Source organism: Cryptomeria japonica, chromosome 10 (genome assembly GCF_030272615.1).
Source record: "Cryptomeria japonica chromosome 10, Sugi_1.0, whole genome shotgun sequence".
NCBI classification, from domain to species: Eukaryota; Viridiplantae; Streptophyta; class Pinopsida; order Cupressales; family Cupressaceae; genus Cryptomeria; species Cryptomeria japonica.
In genome coordinates, this window is record NC_081414.1 from 408,971,413 (window position 1) to 408,993,345 (window position 21,933).

Here is a 21,933-nt window from a genome sequence, read left to right on the forward strand (position 1 = left end):
CCAAAATCCTACAAACATCCAACTTTCTCTTCATGGATAGTGAACTTCGGCATAATGTTAGGCAAAAACAAGAGGGTTTGCAAGCTGATTGGACTAGAAAATGCCGAACTTTTTGTAGATAAATACACCGAACTTTTTGTAGATAAAAACACCAAAATTTTGTAGATAAAAACACCGAAATTTTTGTAGATGCTGGAATAAGCCTAGGCCTATTTGGTGTTTGTCTCGGGGACTTCTGGGGGGGCTTTGAGCAAGCAGTAATCAGACCTTGTCATTACTCAATTAGCCCTCTACATGCTCATGCCTTATCCTTACTTTAGTATACCAAACACTTTGTTCTTCTCTCTCACACGCTAGCAGGGAAAGCAAGGAAGGTGAGTCCACTGTCCAAGACAGGGAATGGTGGGCAATGCACAACAGGGAGCAGTTACAAAGCCCTGGTGGAAGCAATAACCCAATTTCTGACTAGATAATGAGCAGTGAATTGGAATCCTATTACGGAAATATGCCCTAAATGAATAGGTGAATATCAATATCCCCAAAGAACCTATCCTCCTAGGAAAAACTACACCACTATAATATTTAATGAATTCAAGTGAAGCTCTCTATAATTTCCTTATGAAGAAATTTTAACTTACTTGCAATTGTTTCAATATTTTGCACACGGACAGTTCATCAAATACTTGGAGTAACATCAAATAACATTATTTTTGAGTTTCTACCATGTGAAATCAGCTGCCATCTCCTTGTATGTTCATAGACATCTTCACAAACAGTTTGAAGCCAAGGAATAATACATAAACATTTTAAGAAAAATTGGCCATGAAAATTTACAATTGCTCAATTGAATAATTTATGAACTCTTAGCTTATGCTGGTATGATATTTTGAATTATAATGAATGGGTACATAAATGAGATAATCAATTTGTTCAAGACAAAAGTACCACAGCTGGTCATGAAAATTTACAATGACAACAATAATGGAATGTTCTGCCAAATGAATAATTCCCTGTTCTTCTATGTTTAACCCAAATTTTTCTCAAATAGCAGAGTGAAAGAGCCTTATCCTTGCTCAAAGCTACCTAGAATCCAAGTAATTCAACTTGTGGAAAAATTGTTGCCTTCTTCCAACCTCATGTCCTCAGCAATACCTCCAAAAAGAGAGCACAATGCATCATTATTCACCATTATGTGTGGGCGGCCTGCATTATTGGTGATATGTCAAGCATTAAATCCACTATTTGAGTAGCTGGGGAACTCCTTTATGTTGGGCATCATTTCCAAGATTGACGCCACGACCTCACAACTCTTCAACTCCCTCTCAACTCGATGCTTTTTCTTACCCAAGCGGCCTATTCATCCTAGCATGATTCTTAAATGATTCAAACAAAGCGCAATTAGATTAATGAGCTAATAGGGCTTTCTTTAGACTAATAGTTCTTTTTAGACTGGACAGCTCCCATAAATAATATACTATCTTTTGTTTGCTGCTACAACTCCCTCATAGTATAATCCAGCAAGTTCTAGTCCTCATGGCAGCAAGAAAAATACAATAAACCAAACTCAGCCCTCAACACCTGTGATTTGGATTGTCCTGAAAATTTGTAGCTAATCACTGGAATAAACTTCAACCCTTCAACTGTACCAAATTTATTCTTGCTAGCAATAATAATAAATTTGCAAACTATTAGAATGGATTTATGATTTTATTGCTATAAATCAAACTCTCCATCTCCTCAATTAAGCTCCAATATGAAACCAGTCTTACCTTAGGGTTTTGTCTAAGGCAAAAAGAGATGAACAACATTCAACCTCATAGAGAAAATAGAGTAAAATGAAAAATTTTGAATGAGTTTCTTCTCTTCCAATTTCCTTTCTATAAGCATTTTTGGAACTTTTTGGAACTTTTTGGAAATTATAATTTGAAATCACATTTTAAATAATAATCATTCAGCTCCATAAAAGTTACTTTATTTTATTATTTACTTCTTGAAGTGCTTAAAATTCACCTTTATAAATTGTTAATATAAGTTTTCTATTATTCACCTTTAAACAACTTAAATTTTAATTATTTAATATTTTAATTATTTTCTGCACATCTGCCAACATACTCTAAAGCTCACTGAAAATCCAACTTAATGAAAATTGATACTTTCCAATAATAGAATACTTCTCCAAGAAGAGTGGAAAGCACTTGGAATGTCAAAACTACTACCAGATAGAACCAACGGATTCAACTTGATCTCCTAATCAAACCACCACTATTTGAAGTTCATTCCAAAAAAGTTGGCACTCTCCAAGAAAGTTGGAAAGGCTATATAAAGGGGACATTACACTCTCACCAAGACCATTATAGACTCTACTATAAGTCTTGATTCTTATGCCCCATGAAAGAAGCAACAAACACTGATCACTTGATATTGTGGTAATTAATCACTTTAGTTTTCACATTTTGTCTTGAACATTCAACTCATGAATCTTGAAATCTTGCTAATATGGATTTATAATGTACATTGAATTGTTGGACGTTCTCTATGATAGTGGAGTATTTATTTACAATATTTACATCACAATATGACAATATATTTTTATTTGAATTTTTCATTTTAATTTAATTACCTTTTTATGCTTACATTTGATGCATTTTAAGCATTTTAAATTTTTTGACAATTATTGTAGTTCCACTGGAACCCTCTTTCCTATCTGATAAATTTTTCCAATCAATAGAGGTATCTTTTTCAACAAAAGAAGTACCTACCCAGCCTTGATAAGGTTACGCGCCATAGGAGAACCCATGATTCCAAGACCTAGAAAGCCTATACGCATAGATGATTTATCTTTACCTGCAACGTTTTAAAACAAGATCAAAAAGATGATAAAAAATGGATAGACAATCTACACTGAATCTAAACATAAATGCTAAAAGAACCATTATTTCTCTTATGTAAAGAAAAACGCATGGGCTATAATTTTTCATATGTAGACACTGTCAAACAAAATTCAAATTTACTGTAGTATGTCTATTGAAATCCATGTAGTTTTTCTTGCATATAGAGGATCTAGTTTAACTTTAAAACTTACACAAAACAAGAACCTTTTGTAAGTGAGGATGTTTCATGTATTCAACAATAATAAGTAAAAGTAGGAACGTGCTAATGAAGCTTTAGTTAGAAATATTTTAATTACATATTTTACTTGATTTCCAATTTTTATATTTAGGAAATGGTTATAAAGACAAACATTTCAATTTAATAACTCCATAAACCATACAGATAATAAAACCATCAATGTAGTACAAGAATCCACCCCTTTCCTTCCAAAATGTAGATAAAAATATTTGTTAACCAAAAGATTCTTTATACACAAAACAGTAATACAATGAAACAGAATTACAAGTAGTGAAAATGACTGAAAAAATGCTTAGCTGAGAATGTGACATATGAAGGAAATAAGTGTATTAAATTTTAATGTTTACAAGTGACCATACTAACTAAATGAGACTCATAAGTATATTAAATTACAATAAAAGCACACTAGGATAGAAGTGAAATGTTATAACCTAATGTTGTATCCATAAGAATATTTTTGCATCGAATCATCGGGTCAAACATGTAAAATCCGTTGTTTTATTAATCCTTATTATGGTCATCAATGTCATTTTTGCTGTTTCTAATCTGTATCTTTACATAGACTACGAAAGAAGCTTTCAATAACCCCAATAAGGCAAGGATTGGAGCTCAAATTAGTGAAAAAAATGCAAAGAAGTTTCTAAGGAATGAAAACTTGCAGCTGAGGCACGCACCACTCCAGAGAGGTGCATAAAATTCAATTTTGAGAAAGTTGAAGACCAGTGTAAGACTGTACTGTGTACTGAACACAAAATGTCAATTTCAAAACAAGAAATTGCAGCCCAATGGAGAGGTGAGTGCCACTCCAAAGAGGTGCAGAAAATTAAACTTGAAAAGTTGCAAACGACTGTAAGAACATGCACCTCAATGGAGTGCAAATGTTAGGCAAACAAAAAGGATGCATGCCAATGTAAAGGAGTGTGCCTTTCCAAAGATATGCCAAGGCAGATGTATGCCCCTAATCAAAGTGATCAAAGAGCTGCAAGAAACTATTTAACAGTTTTTCACGGAATTCCTGACAAGGGAACGAGGGGATGTGAGGACAGGTTTCGGGGATGGGGGGGCCAAGGGCCTGAGTTTGGGGATGGTGGAGGGATGGCAGGGGTACATTGATGGGGAGTGGCACTGATATACATATAGTACTTGAAAAAATAGTTATAAAAAGATGTATAAGAATTACAATTTTAAATTTTCAAATGAGACTTTGGCAAATTAGTAAAATAGTGATTACTAATTACTAAAATACTTGAATACTACTGAAATTTGAAGTGAACATTCAAAATTTACAATTTAACATTCAAGTTTGAACAATGAAATGTCAAATTCGAAATTTATATTATATTTAAGATTTCATAAAGATGATTACAATGAGTACAATGATGTAAAAATAACAAAATGTAGTGAAGGGAGGCCCTCTAATCATTTCCAAACTCCTCATTACTAGCACTGTTGGACTCCACATGGTCAAACTCTACCAAACTAATACCAACCAGCCTTGCCTCTATAACTATAACATCCTCGTCAATTTGTGTTGGCTCCTCTAGCTCTACATCCCACCATACTGCTAGACTTTTTTTGTACACAATTGTCTTGTGGTCAATGAGACACAAAGCACTATGTACAGCCACAAGCTTCTTTGCTCTCCTAGAGGTAAGTCTGTTCCTCCTAAGAGAGTGGATGAAGCTATAAGTAGATCAATTCCTCTTAACAGCTGATGAACTAGAAACCTAAGATAGCAATTGAATGGCTAGAGTGATAGTCAAAGAAATCGGTCCATGGCAATTCTACCACAAAATTGGGTCCTCTTGTGCCATAGTTGCAATACCATATTGGCCGCCTCAAAAAAACCCTTGGTGGCACATATGATGGTCCTTCGTTGCAACAATCACCATCATCTCCTAATAATAAGGAGATCAAGCAACGTGACATTCAATGCCATTGGAAAAGAAGAATTTATCAATGGCACCATCTATATCATCTTTCAACTGCACATTTAATAAATCAGATATGGGGCTACAAGCATCACTTGTTTTGAATGTGTTCATATTATTTCTTGCCATAGGAACTAGAATGGCATCTACCTCTTTCTCTATTGGCACAAATGAACAATCAATATCAAAACAAAGAAATGATCCAAATTCTCCCCTATGGAAGTATGTTGACATTATAAGACCGCTTCCAGGAGGTGGGGGATTCTCCGTTGGAGATGTCAAGGATGTGGTGTAGAACGTAATAGTTCATATTTTCAGGTGGTAGGCCATTTGTGTGGAATACCGGGAAGAGGCATCCAAAAATGCCCTGAAAAAGAGGGCAAACCTATACCAAATGAGATGGTGATGAAATATATTAGGGAGCATGAGGCAGCTGAAGAGAGAGAAGCCCGCAGAATGAATCAAATCGCACCAAAAAAAACAAAGGGAATGCAACCCCCATTTAATCCCAATGTTGTAGTAGAAAACCACCCCTTCTTTTCCACAGCAGAACCTCAGAGTGAAGCACCCTTAACACACAAAAGAACAAAGGAATCTTTAGAAACCGCATTTCAAAATGAGAGTCGAGACATTGCCGATCAAGATGTAGCAAGGTGCATATATGCAAATGGATTGGCTTTCAATGTTGTTCACTCCCCGTATTGGAAGAAAATGTTGAGAAGTGTTACTGAAGTTCCAAGAGGGTATAAGGGCCCAAGTTATGAGAAGGTGTGTGGAACCTTATTGGAAAGAGAGGTGAAGGGGGTTGAAGATGCATTGAAACCCATAAGGAATTCATGGGCTGAGATAGGTGTATCAATTGTTTCAAATGAGTGGAAAGATTCTAAAAATCGTAGCGGTGTCCCCTGAAGGGGCAATGTTTTTTAAAGCTGTGGATTGTGAGGGCCAAGTAAAAGATGGCCAATTTATTGCAAATATTCTCATCTCCACCATTGAGGCAGTGGGACCCCGAAATGTTGTCCAATCATAACGGACAACGCAAAAATTGTAAAATTGTTGGTTTGTTGGTTGAGGAACGCTATCATCACATCTTTTGGACACCTTGTGCAGTCCATTCACTCAATCTTATGCTACAAAAGATTGGGAATAAAATTAAATGGATCAAAGATGTGTATGCAGAGGTTGAGGACATCCAGATGTTCATCACAAACCACCACATGTCTCAAGGGATTTTTAGATCCTTTTCGAATTTGGAGCTATTGAAGGTAAGTGAGATAGTAATTTAATTTTACATTTTCTAATTTTTTAAATTTTCAATGTCATAATATCATTGTGTAAGCTATATTGTGTATTCTTCTTTAAAGTTTGGCTTTATTTTCAAATCATTTTGGCATTAATTTGTATTATAGGTTGTAGAGACCCATTTTGCATCAAACACAATCGTCTTGAGACGACTTGTGAAAATTAAAGTGGCACTTTACAATGTGGTGATCAGCACAAATTGGACTATACAGAAGCAAAGCAGCAGTGAGAGGGCGGCAAAAATTAGGGAATGGATATTGAATTGGTCATGGTGGGATCTTGTGACATATCTACTTAGTTTCACTGAGCCCATTATGAGCATGATTTGCTATACCGACATGAATAGGCCTTGCATTGGCGAGATTTATGATGGCATTGACTCAACACTTGAAAAAATGAAGTGCATTATAAATGCAAGAGAGAAAGACCCCAAGGAGAAATTCTTCAAACAACTGGAAGTAATTGTTGTAGAAAGGTGGAATAAGATGACCGCTCCTTTGCATCTTCTTGCCCATGCCTTGACACCAAAGTACTATAGTAATCATTTTATTGATCAACCAGGAAGGCTTGCACCATGGAGAGATTTAGAAGTGTCTGATGGGTACAAGGCAGCATTCCTTAGACTCCAGATGATGATTTGTGAGATATTATTACAAATGAGTTCATAGAATTTTCAAATGGAAATGGTCTAAGTGTTGATGCTCTTCGTCATAGATCCAAGAAGGATGCTCATAGTTGGTGAACTTCCATGGCACATGCTTCCAAAACCTACAACCCCTCGCTGTCAAAATTCTATCACAAGTAAGTTCAATTAATTAAAATTGATCACAAGTTTTATTTATAGTTTACTTTGTCTTCATAGGTTGCTAGTAATTTTTAATTTTATAAATTTATAGCTTTAATTGTTTACTTTGTCTTCATAGGTTGCTAGTTCATCTACTTGTTGTGACCATTTCACACATCGCCCCATTAGAATGGGGACCCCCTCTTTTCGCTTTTGTTTTGCCTGTTCTTCTCTCTGCTTTTAGGGTTTTGAGTGAGTGAGTGGTCTGTCTGGGCTAAGGCTAAACCTTAGGGGTTTCTTTTGGATATTTTTCAAGCCGAGTCCAATCAAATTTTGGAAGTTATTAAGCATCCTCCCGAAGATTGAGATTTTTGAAATAAGGTGAGTCTGTCAGGAAGGTCAAATGGGTCTCGGGTTAGGTCTAGTCAGGGTTTTTTGAGGGAAAATTCAAATTTTGTCTAAGTGTTAGCATTGTGAAGATGAAATTGTATATTCTTGCCTAGGTAAATTATGATCAAATTTTGGAGGCAAGATGATGCCTGAAACAGAGAAAGTGCTCCTGTTCTTCACTGGAGAACCAGGGCGAATTTCATTCTAAGTGCAATTTCTTATTTTGCGAGAGCTTGCTAACTGATTCCTGGCCTTGAAGATGAACTAACTCTGCCTTGTGAAGTGTTTGGAGACTTAAATTTTGAATGGATTAGCCAGAAAGGACAAAAGTGCTCCTGTCCCTCTCCAAGGGACGAGGGCGAAAATGTTATTTAATGCATATTTGTCACTGACTTTTCTATTTTGTTTCGTGCAGGGTCTCCCGGAGTGATAATTGGACGTGACTTGGTACTTTTGAAGATTTTGAAGGCATGAAAATGGCGAATTTTGAAGGTTAAAGGGAAAAGTGCTCCTGTCCCTCACCAAGGGACCAGGGCGAAATTTTGAATTCCCTCATCTTGCAGTGAAAATAGGCCAAGTGTTGGATATGAATGGAAAACAAGTGATTTTCTCCACCCGCCTGAGGAGATTCTAGCTTGGAAAAGTGAAGGATTTTGTTTGAATCATCAAAAGTGCTCCTATCCCTCTCCAAGGGACCAAGGCAAAGCGCTCCTGTCCCTCACCAAGGGACCAGGGCGAAAAGGCTTATTTGAGCCATTCCTGGCCTTGTTTGGTCAATTGAAACATCAAAGGCATAGTGGAGGGCGAAATGAACATGATAAAGCATCCAGACTTGATCAAAAACGATGAAATGATGAAGTTTTTGCCTAGAAGGTCAAAAGTGCTCCTGTCCCTCACTGAAGGACCAAAGCGCTTTTCTTTATATGCACAATTTTAGACCTTTATTGGACATTAACTTTTATTCATAGCGTGAAGTAAGATGAAATCTTCCCTAGCAAAGGAATTTCGGGATGAAAAGTTAGACAATTTGGCTTAGAGGGCAAAAAGTGCTCCTGTCCCTCACTAAAGGACCGGAGCTTGAATTTCAAATTTGCACTTCCTTTGCAAGGTTAAAGTGATTTTATGATTTGAAGAGGTTAAGGGAGGCATGTTTTGTCCATTGAATATAATTTAAGCGGTCTACAAAGGAGTAAATCAACCCAAATGACAAAAAGTGCTCATGTCCCTCACTAAAGGACCATGGCACTTTTTCAAGTTTCTCCTTTTTGTTTGATATTTTATGGCAAAACTTGACTTGGATGGGAAGGACGAAGGATGTTTTATGCCTTGGACGCGATTGAAGGTTTAAAAGACAAAGAAATACACCAAGATATAAAAAAGTGCTCCTGTCCCTCTCCAAGGGACCAGAGCGATTTTCCAAAAAGTGCTCCCGTCCCTCTCCAAGGGACCAGAGCGATTTTCCAAAAGTGCTCCCGTCCCTCTCCAAGGGACCAGAGCGATTTTCCAAAAGTGCTCCCGTCCCTCTCCAAGGGACCAGAGCGCTTAACATATTATCTTGCCTTTCTCACCAATTTTGGACAAATTGAGGCCAAGGCGCAAGTTTGAAAAAAGTGTTTAAAATGCCTTGAAGTGGAATTGAGATGTGAGAGTTGCAAATTTTGACGACAACTGGCAAAAGTGCTCCCGTCCCTCACCAAGGGACCAGGGCGCAATTTCCAAATATGACCATTTACCTTGCATTTTGAAAGGATATTTTTATTACCAAGGCTCAAGATGGAGTGAAAGGTGATATTCTACGCCTTGAGGGTAAATTGAAGATTAATGTGATCAAGAATTCATGCAATGGACTCAAAAGTGCTCCCGTCCCTCACTGAAGAACCAGGGCGCTTTTTATGAAACAACAAATTCCCTCCGAGATTATGCTAAGGCAAAGTTGTGTGAGATGGGAAGGATCTTCTAAAGCATGGTGAACAAAGGTTTGACTTCAAAAAATTAAGAATCCTAGCCTAAAAATGAAAAAGTGCTCCTGTCTCTCTCCAAGGGACCAAAGCGAAGTTATTGGCATTCTTTATTTTGGCCATATCCCAACGTTGACATCCTCCAAATCGCATGAAATGCCAAAATCATCAACGTCGAAATAAAAAAAAGAGAATTAATTAAATTGGCATTTAATAAAGGCGCATAGCATTTAATAAATTAATTTTGAGCCTCAAAAATCGATTTTTTTATTATTAAGGCATTTAAAATTATTTTTTATTAAATTAAAATTGAAAATGGGGCGCTTGAAGTATCATGTTTTATTATTTTATTAGGTCGGCCTCTTCTTTTTTAATTTTATTTATTTTTTTGGCCTATTTTGCCAAGTCGGCCTATGGGGGGGTGAAATGATGAGCGCCCTACATAATAGGGGTATTTTGAGCAATTTTAATCATCATTCGTTCATTACTTCAAGTGCGATTTGAAGAGCAAGGAAGGAGGTGCGAAATCTGGTCTAGTTGGAGCGAATTTACCTCAAGTGTTGAAGACTTAAGGTGGTGGAATTGATGCTTGAGAAGACTAAAGGAGGCGCATTTTGCTAAAGGAAGGACTTTGATCTATATTTCGCCTAGCCAAAATTCACCCTATTTTTGCATCATTTTTTTTAGAATTAATTCTCAAGTGGAGGTATGGCGAGATCATCCTAGTCCCAATGTTGAGATTTTGAATTTTGAACTTCAAGTTTTTGAAAATTGCATAGTTAATTAGGAAATGATAACTCAAGATTTATCATAAAGTTTCCTAATTAAAATCTTAAATCTTCCTTTATTTCTATATTTCTACGTTGCAAAATATGTTACTCATTATGAAATGTTGTGTAGGTGTCAAGATGGCGACCCCAAAGGCAGGAGCATCTACTAGTCGTCCAGCTCTCATGAAGGAAGATCAGAGGAACGAAGAATTGGAGACCAAGATCGTGTCCAAGTGGAGCAACATTGGAGATACCAACTTGGGAAACTTCAGTGTGAAGAAGTTTCGAGAGGTCCCTTACATTGGCAAGCCATCACCTGTCGCAAAGAGAATAATTGAAAGCGGCATCATCAAGGCGGCCGGTTTCCCTCCAGCGGTCCAGTGCCATGAGCTAATGATCGAGTGTGCTCGCCATTATGACCCACAATCAAGATCGATCGTATCCAAGGAAGGGAACACTTTGGCGTACCTTTCAGAGGAGGCTATAAGTGAAGCTCTCCATCTTCCAGAGCATAAAGATATGATTTACAAAAGCCTAGAAGGAGCCAGGTCGATGTATGAAGATGATCCAGACTCTTGCTTGAGCATCATCAATAAGGGTTGATTACTCAAAAGTCGTCCTCGCCTGAGCAAGATTCCCAACACACCACATAGGATCGACTTCCAGGAGGAGTACAGAGATTTGATAACTTTACTCAATCGAGTTACGGGGGCTCCTCAAGCCTTCTATTTTGAGAAGTGGATGTTCTACTTCATCCAAGTGATAGTTCAAGGAAAAGGAACAATTCATTGGGCTAGAATTATTAGCCATTGCTTGGACGTGCAGTTAAGAAGACTAAAGCCTACCAAGTCATTTCACATGAGCTCATACGTCATATATGCCTTGATCAGGAGTTTCAAATATGCAGGACTACCTCACAGAGGAGTGATCGGAAGAGGACCCGGAGAAGTCAGAGTTTGTGATTCTTATGTTCATTTGCATCATCCACCAGGAAGTGACTACAAGTTAGTCAATGATACCTTCACGATGAACATCACTAGGATATTGCAAGGCGAGATTCACAATCGACTATCTCTAGATGCACAAGAGCTTGTAAAGAGGTATGGTGCTTGGTTCATCCAGTTTCCAAAGTTTACATATATCAGAGTCCATGGATGTCCTTCACCCCCCTACATGTTGCCGAGGTATCCGACAGACAAGATAGTGCTACTCGAGGTGACTAGGCAGTTGGCAGACTATGCGAAGGCATTCAGACACAGGCATAGAAATGGAGCTCCCGTGCCCATCATATTGGGGAATTCAGTTGAGGTATGTCCTAACGCTCTAGCCTTGGATGATGCAGAGAGGGAGTTGGCCTCATATTCATTCACATTCTTTGCCTTAAGGGAGAATTTTGATCCTTATGGGTATATAGAGGAGACATATGGTAGAAAGTACAAGCACGAATTTCAGGTAGAAGACTTTTGGATGAATCTCTCAAGTGCTTTAGAAGTGAAAAGAAAGAGGCATTCCAGATTACCTTTAGATTTCATCAGGAAATGCAAAGTTTACAGAGTGGCTGATCAAGCTCAGGACAGTGGCAGACATCTCCAGTCATCTTATGACAGAGAAGACAAGGCAGTGAAGATAGATTGGAACGAGCCTGAGATTTCAGACTTGAGAGTTTTGATGGCTCCAGTTTTGTCATGTACTCGCAGATGGGTGGATGTACAACATCAAAAGTTAAGGGAACAGAACATATCAATGACTTATACTTTGGAGGAAAGACCAAAAGAAGGAGGAGCGAGCGCAAGTGAAGACAATTCTCATCCTAGAGGCGCGAAGAGGAAAGAAAGACCCGAGAAAAGGGAACCCTCCAAGAAGAAGCAAGAGGCTAATCGAGATCGCTCATCAGGTACATCATCTCGACATGAGAAAAGGACAAGTCAAGTTGAAGGACAAGAGATGACGATGCCTGAGGTTGATGAATCTATGGAGTCAATGGTACAGAATGATAAACCTGAAAAGGGGAAGGCACCTTAGCATTCGTCAAGTCGATCTCCCCAAGTCAATGAGCTACATGAAGACAAGAATGATGATGAAGTGACATCTCCTCTCCGGGAAGACGAACCATTGCCTAAAGAAATACAAGTTAGAGAGACGAGATCTGCCATTCCGGATTGGTTGAAGGAGAGATTGACAAGGGTGATTGTGATTGAAGACGAAGATAATGTAATTGACTTAGAGAGCCTTGTAGGAAATTCTCAGGAAGTAACGGAGAAGAAGGCCACCAAGATGTCCAAGATGATCAGAGATGAGACAGGGTCCAGGAAGTTGCAGATAGCTACACCAACAGTGGACAAGTATGAAGGTGAAATCCTTGCAGAAGAGTATGATGTAGAAACATTTGAGCTTGGTCCACTCACTGCTGAGCAGGCACTGGACGAGGCAACCGATTCATTTGAAGTACTTAAAAACAAGCTTAAAGAAGAAATGGAAAAGAATAGAAAGCTTGAGAGAGAGAGAGGTGCTTGGAGAGGCTACTTTAGCCATCTCCATCAGCCCTTAGGACGTCAGGGTCCGGCAGTCTCTCCTGTGCAAGCACTTCCCCTTGAATCAGTTAGCGAGGCAGAGAGAGTCAAGAGCTTGGTTCAGCTTATGAGCTCTTAGATTGACAAATCCCACACAGTAGTCGTTGAATTCGCAACAAGAATGATGCAAACAATCCACCGAGCTATCCAGGTCCTTGAGATCATCCACAACCTAATGATAACAGTAGCCGCTTTCGCTCACACTAGAGATGTTATCATTCCTGTTCTGCAAGTGATCAAGCAAACACCAAGGAAGATCCTAGCACAAGAAAAGATAATGGATGGAGGAGCTCATAATTTACTTCAGTGGTCAACCCTACTTCAGATGAAGGAGGTTCTTTTCGAGGACATCAGCACCAAATGCAATCAAGTTGAAGGCGTCATCCATCCAATTCAGGACAAGGTGTTTGAGGTGTTATGTACCATTCTTGGCAGAAGGATCGAAGTTGAGACAGATGTGGACCTTCAAGAGTTGGAAGAAAGGGTCAAGGTCATCTTTTGCAAGGATGAGAATGTCATCACAGATGAGCAACAGGATCTAATGTTCGCTACTATGCTCCTAATTGAGAAGATCAAAGAACTCGAACCTGGATGGGATGCGGCTCTTCTCAAGGCCTTTGATCAGGTTATCCACTTGGAGGAACGAATGAGGAATCTTCCCGAGATTCCTATTGCTGAAATTGAAGGAATTGTGTCCAGATTCATTGCATATGCTAAGAAGGAACATTGGAAAGGGAATAAGGTTCTAGAAGAGAGGTTGTTGTAGATGATGTGGCACCTTAATTATCATTGGTCTATGTTTCCTAGATTTTTGTGCCAATTAAATATTTGGCTTTGCATTTAATAATGTTCAACTAAAAAGGAAACTTTTTGTAACAAACCCTAATTAGGGTTTAGGTGTCAAAATCTCAGCCGTTGATCTTCTTTTGATCTGGGCCGTTCATTGTAATTGAGGATGCTATATATACCCTCACTCATTTTCATTTTGTCATTAGCAATTAGATATTAGAGAGAAGAAAGTTATTTTGTAGCAAGATTGAACATTGAAGAAAGAATTTCAAGCAATTGTTGTCTATTTTGGCTTTGAGATCAATAAAATATTGAAGTTATGGTGTTTTATTGCAATTCTTGTGGCTATTTTCATGGTTGTTTACTTTCTTGAATCATTCTCAGTCAAAGTTGTATTTAAGTTTGAAGGACTAAGTGTTGGGCTTGATCTTTGGTGAGATTCACGTTCCAAACCACTAGCTTCTTACTGATTGTAAGGACGCCTTGTGTGGTCAACTGGAGATATTTGGATTGCTTGAACCTTCAATCATTATTGAACTATTGATGTGTACCTTTATGGTAGTGTCTATAATTCTTGATGATTTGAAAAAATCACTAATCACCTTAGAAGATCGCATCAATTCCAGTAAAGTTGTAATTCCTTGGCAATACTAAAATTGGTAGAATCTTACCAAGTCTAGCCTACATTGAGTCATTCGTAGGATTAGGTTAGAATTCATCTCTTGCAAAACCTATCTTTTGATCCTTTTTTGACAACTTGTTAGTTTTTAGGAAAATTCTGTTCCTGCAATTCGGAAACGTAAGGCCCCTTGATGAAACAGCATTTACAACGACCACTGGTGCTTATCCACACGTAGAGACCCTACATCGAAGAACCTTGGAGTCATCCTGATTGATCCTTTTTCGCGACATCTTCAACAATCAGAGGCTTTATTCAAGAGAGGATAAGGTACCCTTGGGTATTTTATTCTGTGTTTGATAGTGTACAAAATACACGTCAACACTACTTCAAAAAGAAATTGGAGCACATACTCTTTCATCCACTCAGTAAAGCACAATAGATTGCAATCAAAAAGAGTAGAGAATTTAGTATATGTGCATTCCAACCTACATCTTCTTTCACACAAGCAACATGACTACAAGCAAGGGGAAATGAAGATGTGGGGTATAGAGTCAGAGCATACTGATTTGGATGCTTCCGCTTCTTAGTTTGTTGCATTTGATGACTCAAATAGCAAGCTAACTTATAGAGCAAGTGCAAGTGCAAGTGGCATTGGCATTGGTTCATCTAATGTCAATGTCAATGATGAGGAGGATGAGGAGGAGGAGGAGAATGAGGATGATGAATTAGAGAATCCATTTGATGATTAAACTTTATCTTGTTGAAAGTTGAAACAATGATACTTGAATATTTTGTCATTTTGATATTAAACTTGATGTAATGATTACAAGTTTATGTTAGTTTTGTTGTTTATATGATGCTATGTGGCAAGCTAATCTTAATTCATGCTTATAGGCTGCCTATATATATATATATATATATATATAAATAATAAGAATTCTTGTTTTTTAACTTGTTGATTTAAAAATTACTATCAAAATTTGTTGATTTAAAAATTACTATCAAAATTGAACTCATTAAATTGCTATGGATACTCAGAAATCTGCCCAGACTTATATCAGGTATTCTTTTCTATAATATTGTCAATTCTTCAAGTCTACAGCAGTTTAATGCCTTTGGTAAATAATTTCTTAATCTGTCTGAGTCAAAGCTTTTTGCCCACAAACTTGGCAAGGAAAATAAAAGGGTTTTTATCCTTTAATTTCTGTCATGAGGGATTTCGTCCTCAGGTGAAATGAACCGCAACTCCATGCTCCAAAGGAGTAATAATCAGATAATAAAAAATGCATTCACCATATGGTGCTTACTTCTCTTTGTTTGGTGTTTCTTATATATCTTTTTTCTTCAATAATTGTGATTCTTTGCATGTCCCTTGACTTTTGATTAAATAAAAATTTAATTTTATATTTAATAATTAGATTATAATCAGTGAAACATAGGGACGCATCCCACCCCATTTTCCTGTCATTTTGGGGATGGGGATGGCTCCGGGATGCAGGGACAAGGGGGGGCGTTCCCCTGCCAAGCCGCTGCTGAGATAGCAAGGACGGTGGGACACCCTGAGAACTCCCAAGAGTCCCTTGACTGTCCCAAGGACACCTAGGAGTCTCCCATAGCCCCGACTTAAAAACTTGGTCCTTAAGCAGAAAATGATGAAAATTTTGTGAAAATGGCATTCATAAAGGAGGTTTGTAAGGTTAGAGAGCATGCTGAGGGTGCTGCCCCCTTGACCCCACTAGGGGCTTAGGGGCTTTGCCCCCAGACCCCCATTGGGGACTCTGCCCCAACCCACCATTCTTATTGTTCATGCAATCATTACCATATTTATTATGTTTATTAGTTTAAACTTCACTTAGTGTGCCAAAGTTTCATTTGCAATTCTTATACTTATTCTTGGTTTGCTTCCAAAGTTCCAAAATTCTGCCCACTGTTGTTAATGTTCAAATTTCAGTGCAATCATTTTCATGTTTTTAATGTTTATTAGTATAAACTTTACATAATATGGCAAAGTTTCATTTACAGTTCTTATACTTATTCCTTACACATCTTTTAATAACTAATTTTTCAAGTATTATATGTATTTGTGCCACCCCTCCCACCGCCCTCACCGCCGTACCCAAACTTAGACCCTTGTTCCCCATCCCCTTAACCCATCCCCTTGTCCCCACGTCCCCCTCAAGAAACTTCATGGAACTATGATTATAATTTATCTTTTATTTTTTTATTTATTGATATTTTAATTTATTACAATTATTATAATCTCACTTTAAAAAGGAGACATTGCACTGTTATGGTTTTTATTCTTCTATTCTTGTTACGAATTATTTATGCTTGAATTTGTAGATCAATTATACCAGTTTCACTTATTTCCTCATATTTATGCTCGAATATATTGAATTAAGATAGAAATGTTTCGTACTATGGTTGATGGAGAAATATGTCCATATTTCCTTACATGTGGTATCCATTTAAGATCAAAATTTGTCTACGATTTCGGTACTGGTAGTACAGATTTCCTTTGATTACCATGGAAAGAAAAATATCAAATATACAGAAATAAGTATTTTTATGCTAGTGAATATCCATTGTACTGTGTGCCTTTACCACTAGCCCAGATTCTATTCTCAGACAAAAGGGGGCTGAAAATCCCCAGTGTGAAATCATCACAGAGGTTGAACCCAACCGGACCAAGAAAAAGTAGTTCACCTAACCAAAAGAAAAGAAAAAAAAAGTAATTAATAAGTCAAGTGATCAGTAGCTCTACCCAGGTAATGAACCGTACAAAGAAAAACAAGTTTCAGCTTTGGATGTTGATAGTATTAAGACCAACAGTTTGCAGGCCTCTTTGCCAGCTTCTAGAGATTCTAGAGAATACCGTATTAAAATAATTTTCTGAGAATGGTTTGATTGACCCGAATATCCAGACTGCAACCAAAAGCTGCAGCTCTCCCTATTACTGACCTTCATTTTCATTAAATCACAAAAACCAAAGAACCATAAGAGCAATTGAAGTTTTTCTCAATCCTACATTTTACTAGTTTTCATGGGTTAGTTTTTCCATTTTAATTGAGTTAAAAAGGCAATTAATAAATACCTACAACTCCATCTGTAGACATGCTCATGGTGCAGCATGGATAAACAGAAAGCCGTTTACGAAGAATACCACTCCATTTGGGTGTCTTCTTATTATCCAAAAAAATTGGACAAAACGGCCAGCAATAGTTGGATGTAGTGAATGGATTTGAGATTGCGAGTATCCGCGCCATTAATACTTGGTCTTCCCTCCACAATTATCTTGATAATGTCAGGAGACAATGTCGTCCCACTGAAATTTTATTTAGTTCAGGTATTTACATGTACATCAATTTCATTCATCTTTTTATTTGATCCCAAAAGTTTAAAATAAATCCATTATCTTTTTTGTTTAACCTTGAATTTAGTCTTCAAGATTTTGGCTTAGCAGCAAAAATTGTCAGAAGTTTAGGGTTGGTCGATGCAGGCAAGAAGGTTGTAGCTTTCTCTCTGCAGTTAGACTACTTATGACCAACCAATAAAAGAGAATTTGAATTTAAAAACACTCGGAAGAGATTTTATTTTCACCTAGGCATTGAACAAAATTTTATATATATATATATATATATATATATATATATTAAAAATTAATTAAATATTTATGTTCATTAATTTTAACATGTTAGTATTTCAATTCATCATTTACAAGATGATACAAAATAGAAGAGTGTGGGAGGACCTCTTTTTAAATTAGGAAAATAAAGTTTGTGAGATCTAAATTAAATTTAAATATTAAATTAATATAATTTTAGATATCAATTTATAAATATTATATAGAAAAAAATTATATATAATATCTTTAGTGTTTTGGATAAATGAAATGACTATTTGTCTATGTATTTGCTTTGGATGCTATTAGTCTATTTCACTCTTTGGTTGAAATAATTGTCAAAAAGTGTTTAGAGGTTCTAGGACTTAGAGAGGTTTGAAGTATATCCAAATTAAGTTTGTCAAAAGGGCCCATATATATGTGCATGAGATTTGGAGAGAGAGTTTATGTAAAAAGAGTTTGAGTTCAAGCAGGACTCGGTGCGCACTTTAGGGTTTAATTGCTTTAGATCTCTTTTACATATTATTTGTAGACCTTTATGGAAGCCAAGGCTGATGGAAACTTTAGCAAAAGGCTAGAAAAAAGTATTCACATTGGATACAACATCTCTAATTAGTTCCATCAATGGAAGAATACGTGTAATGTTTTCTTTCGTCATTTTTCAATTTCAAAATACGAGGTAAATGCATCCATAGTAAAGGAATAGGGTGTGGAGGAGCCTGTGAAACTTTGGAGATCATTTGTCATCCCATGCATATCCATGAACTTTTATTTTTGTTAAAGGGCATAAAGATTGAGCATATGGTAAAATTGTATGGTCTATGAGAAAAGAAAGGAAGAGGGCTCTCAAAGGTAGTTATTAGTGTTGAGGAAGGGTAGGAGAGAGTGCCAAACCAAAGATAGTGAGCACAGTTTCCAAAAGGGCAACTTATGACACAAAAAATAAATGAAATGAGGATTATCATATAGTTAGAAAGACGGTTATGCACATGAATAGGGCAGTCTTGCAAGACTAAAGTGTCAACAAGCAAAGAGGCAAGGCTATGGTCAAGGTAGGACGACATTAGGTTCACACCATGCATGAAAGCATTTTAGGAAGCCACACCACATGCCTATCGAGAAATGAAAATAAAGATGACAGACAAGAAGCTTTTCAAAAGGCGATAAACAATGAAATGTGAATGTATGATAGTATGAGTTCATGGGTCACAATGAGATGGTGGTTTATCAATTCATAGTTTAAAATGCCAAGCAAGAAGTATGGAGGTATCACCATATGGCGGGTTATGAAGAGAATACAAGAAGTTCAAGAGGAATAGGACACTAAAGACATGTTTATGTGTTGTGGGCTTCTCTATCTTGTGCTTTACATAGAGCCCACTTGTTGCTCTACAATTTTCATGTTTAAATATTATATAAACTTAAGGAATTTAGATATTCTTGAGTTTAGTCTTGGCTACTATATTTAGGAAAGATTTTATTTTTATATAACTTTCATATGGAAAGGTCTAGTACTCCTAAAGCAGGCTTTGGGGTGCAAATTCCTTGTTTCCCTACTGTTAAGCATCCTTCCTTCGCTTTCACTTTGAACTAATATTAACAAGGATTTCAATGTTGTCCTGTAGCCCATCCATATTATATGTCAATTCACATGCCATGCATCCAATATGATAGAGTAATAGTTTCTTTCTTATATTCTAAGCATATTGGAGATACCTAGTCCACCCTAATAACCACAAAGTTGCAAGGTTCATCTCACTGCAAAAAGCCACATGTAATATTAGGAGACTAAACCTTTCAACATTTGTGGATGAATAGGGATAGTGTTTTGCTATAAGCATTCCTAATTTGTGTTTTTAGTGAAATAAGCATGTATGATATTGAATGGCCCTATAAGTGGAAAAGTGTTGAAAGTACAGGGCTCTATGAAAGGTTTACTTTTGATATGGGACAACATGAATAGCTAGATGTGATTTGAGAACTTCCATAATACATTAAATGACGATATATGTCTTATCAAACCTTGTGAGTGTTTCTATATGTGCTAAATATTAAGGGTTGTTGAGATCTCATGAGGTATAGAAGCTAACAATTAATAAGCACATTGAGGAGCACAATCACCTCGATCAATGGCCACAGTAGAAGGGCAGAAACAATTATTAAAAAAGGGAGTGTAAATGGCAATATGGAAAAAGTGCAAGATGGAGGCATAAAAATAAGCAAGAGACACTTTTCAATCATGCATATGTCCTTTAGAATATAGAATGTATAGTGAGTTTAAAAAGACTTTTCAAGACCTTCACATAGTCCATGGGTTTGGACAAAGTTATGACATAAAACATCAAGGACAACCCTTCATGATAAAGGTATATAGTAGAAGATAAACATAAAGATCTACGTCCATGAAGGATAATATAGGAAGTCATTGAATGAAGCATGAGATAGTCCTAGTAAAGAAATAATGAACCTAACAAAAGTAATGCATGACAATAACAAAAGATAATGACAATGATGTTTGTTGAATACCCGAACAACTAAGAGGGGGGGTGAATCAGTTGTTAATTAAACTTTCAATTCTTTCACACATCTGGAATAACCAACTTATTAAATTGTATTTAACTTGAACGGATGTAAACATGAAAGCACACATATACTCAACGAAATCATACACAAATAACACTAAATATGACATGGAAAACCCAAGAAGGGAAAAACCATGAAGAATATTAGTTCTAAATATATAACACCTATTAGGGTGACACCGTTTAAGGTGAATTTTACAAAGGTGGCTCACTGCCAAAATGCTCACTACAGGAGGGCCCTCATTGCCGGAAGAGAAAGAAAGAAAAGAAAATCCACCACTGTGATACAACTACCACAAACAGTAATGTCGAAACAACCTCCGATACCCAATAGCATACTACACACCTTTGCACAACTTCTCACATCAATCATCAGTTAGATTTAGCTTTTCAATCTCGCATGTCTTTCACACATCATTCATTATGATCATCCTTTACTTATACTTTTCTCCTAATTACATAACCTTCCAAGTCAGCTAAACATAATTTGAAATAGGTCTGCACTAAGCATTTGTTGTGGTGGAAAGGAATGAGAAGTGGACCACGCCATAACACACTTCATCAGTCAAATCAACAAGTTACACGTCCATCACAAATATTAAGATTCATATGCTACACAAATGTCATTACACAGTCTCTGATTCTCGATCAGACCGGACCCAAAATAACACTTCTCAACTTAGCAAAACAAGAATGGAATCAAGATAAACATGAATTCAAGCAATCGACACCATATCCAAAAAATAGAGAAATTTGGATCACAACCAATACTATCAATTACCAATCAACACTAAACATCATCCAAAACACAACTTATGGAGCACCAATCAAATTGGGAAACATGTTATGAATCACTAACTCAGAAAACCATATGATCATATCAATGACAACCATTAATGATAACCATGACAATCATATCAACACCATCAACATCACATTTGCACAAGAGACGCCTTTCAATCATACATATGTCATTTGTTATAGTGAGTTTAAAAGGACTTTTCAAGACCTTCACAAGAATAGTCCATGGATTTGGACAAAGTTATGACATAAAACATCAAGGACAACCCAATAGAGGTATATAGTAGAAAATAAAAATAAAGATCTATATCCATGAAGGATAATCTAGGAAGTCATTGAATGAAGCATGAGATAGTCTTGGTAAGGAAATAATAAATCTAACAAAATTAATGCATGACAGTAACAAAAGATAATGACAATGATGTTATGGTGGTGATGGGGTTTACCTAGCTTGCTCAACACTCCACCTAGTTGGTGTTGCTCAATTCCACCAACTCACCAGGCCTAGTTTCACTCTAGACCTCCAATTCCTTCTCAATATCTTCTAGGGATTGATACTTGACCTTCCTAAGGTGTTTGCTTCATGTGTTTTGATTAGGAACCCTATCAATTCACTGTGCTTCTCAGGTGCTCAATTCTGGCCTCTTGGCTTCAACTTGTCAAAATGACCTCCTATCATTGTG

The 21,933-nt window shown here is 36.9% G+C and overlaps 1 protein-coding gene across 2 annotated transcripts in view; it reads right to left on the minus strand.

Annotated features, from left to right (window-relative positions):
- LOC131038541 (glyoxylate/succinic semialdehyde reductase 2, chloroplastic) overlaps nt 1-17,749 on the minus strand; it is a 136,060-nt gene extending 118,311 nt beyond the window's left edge. The window contains exons 1-2 of one of the 2 annotated variants that reach the window (XM_057971005.2): nt 17,340-17,749; nt 2,760-2,844 (exon numbers count right to left, since the gene is read on the minus strand). In XM_057971005.2, the coding sequence (XP_057826988.1) occupies nt 2,760-2,844; nt 17,340-17,511 (257 nt within the window). In that variant the 5' untranslated portion in view covers nt 17,512-17,749. The remainder of the gene's footprint in view (nt 1-2,759; nt 2,845-17,339) is intronic. The other variant, XM_057971004.2, reaches the window with a different exon arrangement.
- Nucleotides 17,750-21,933: the final 4,184 nt, after the last annotated feature.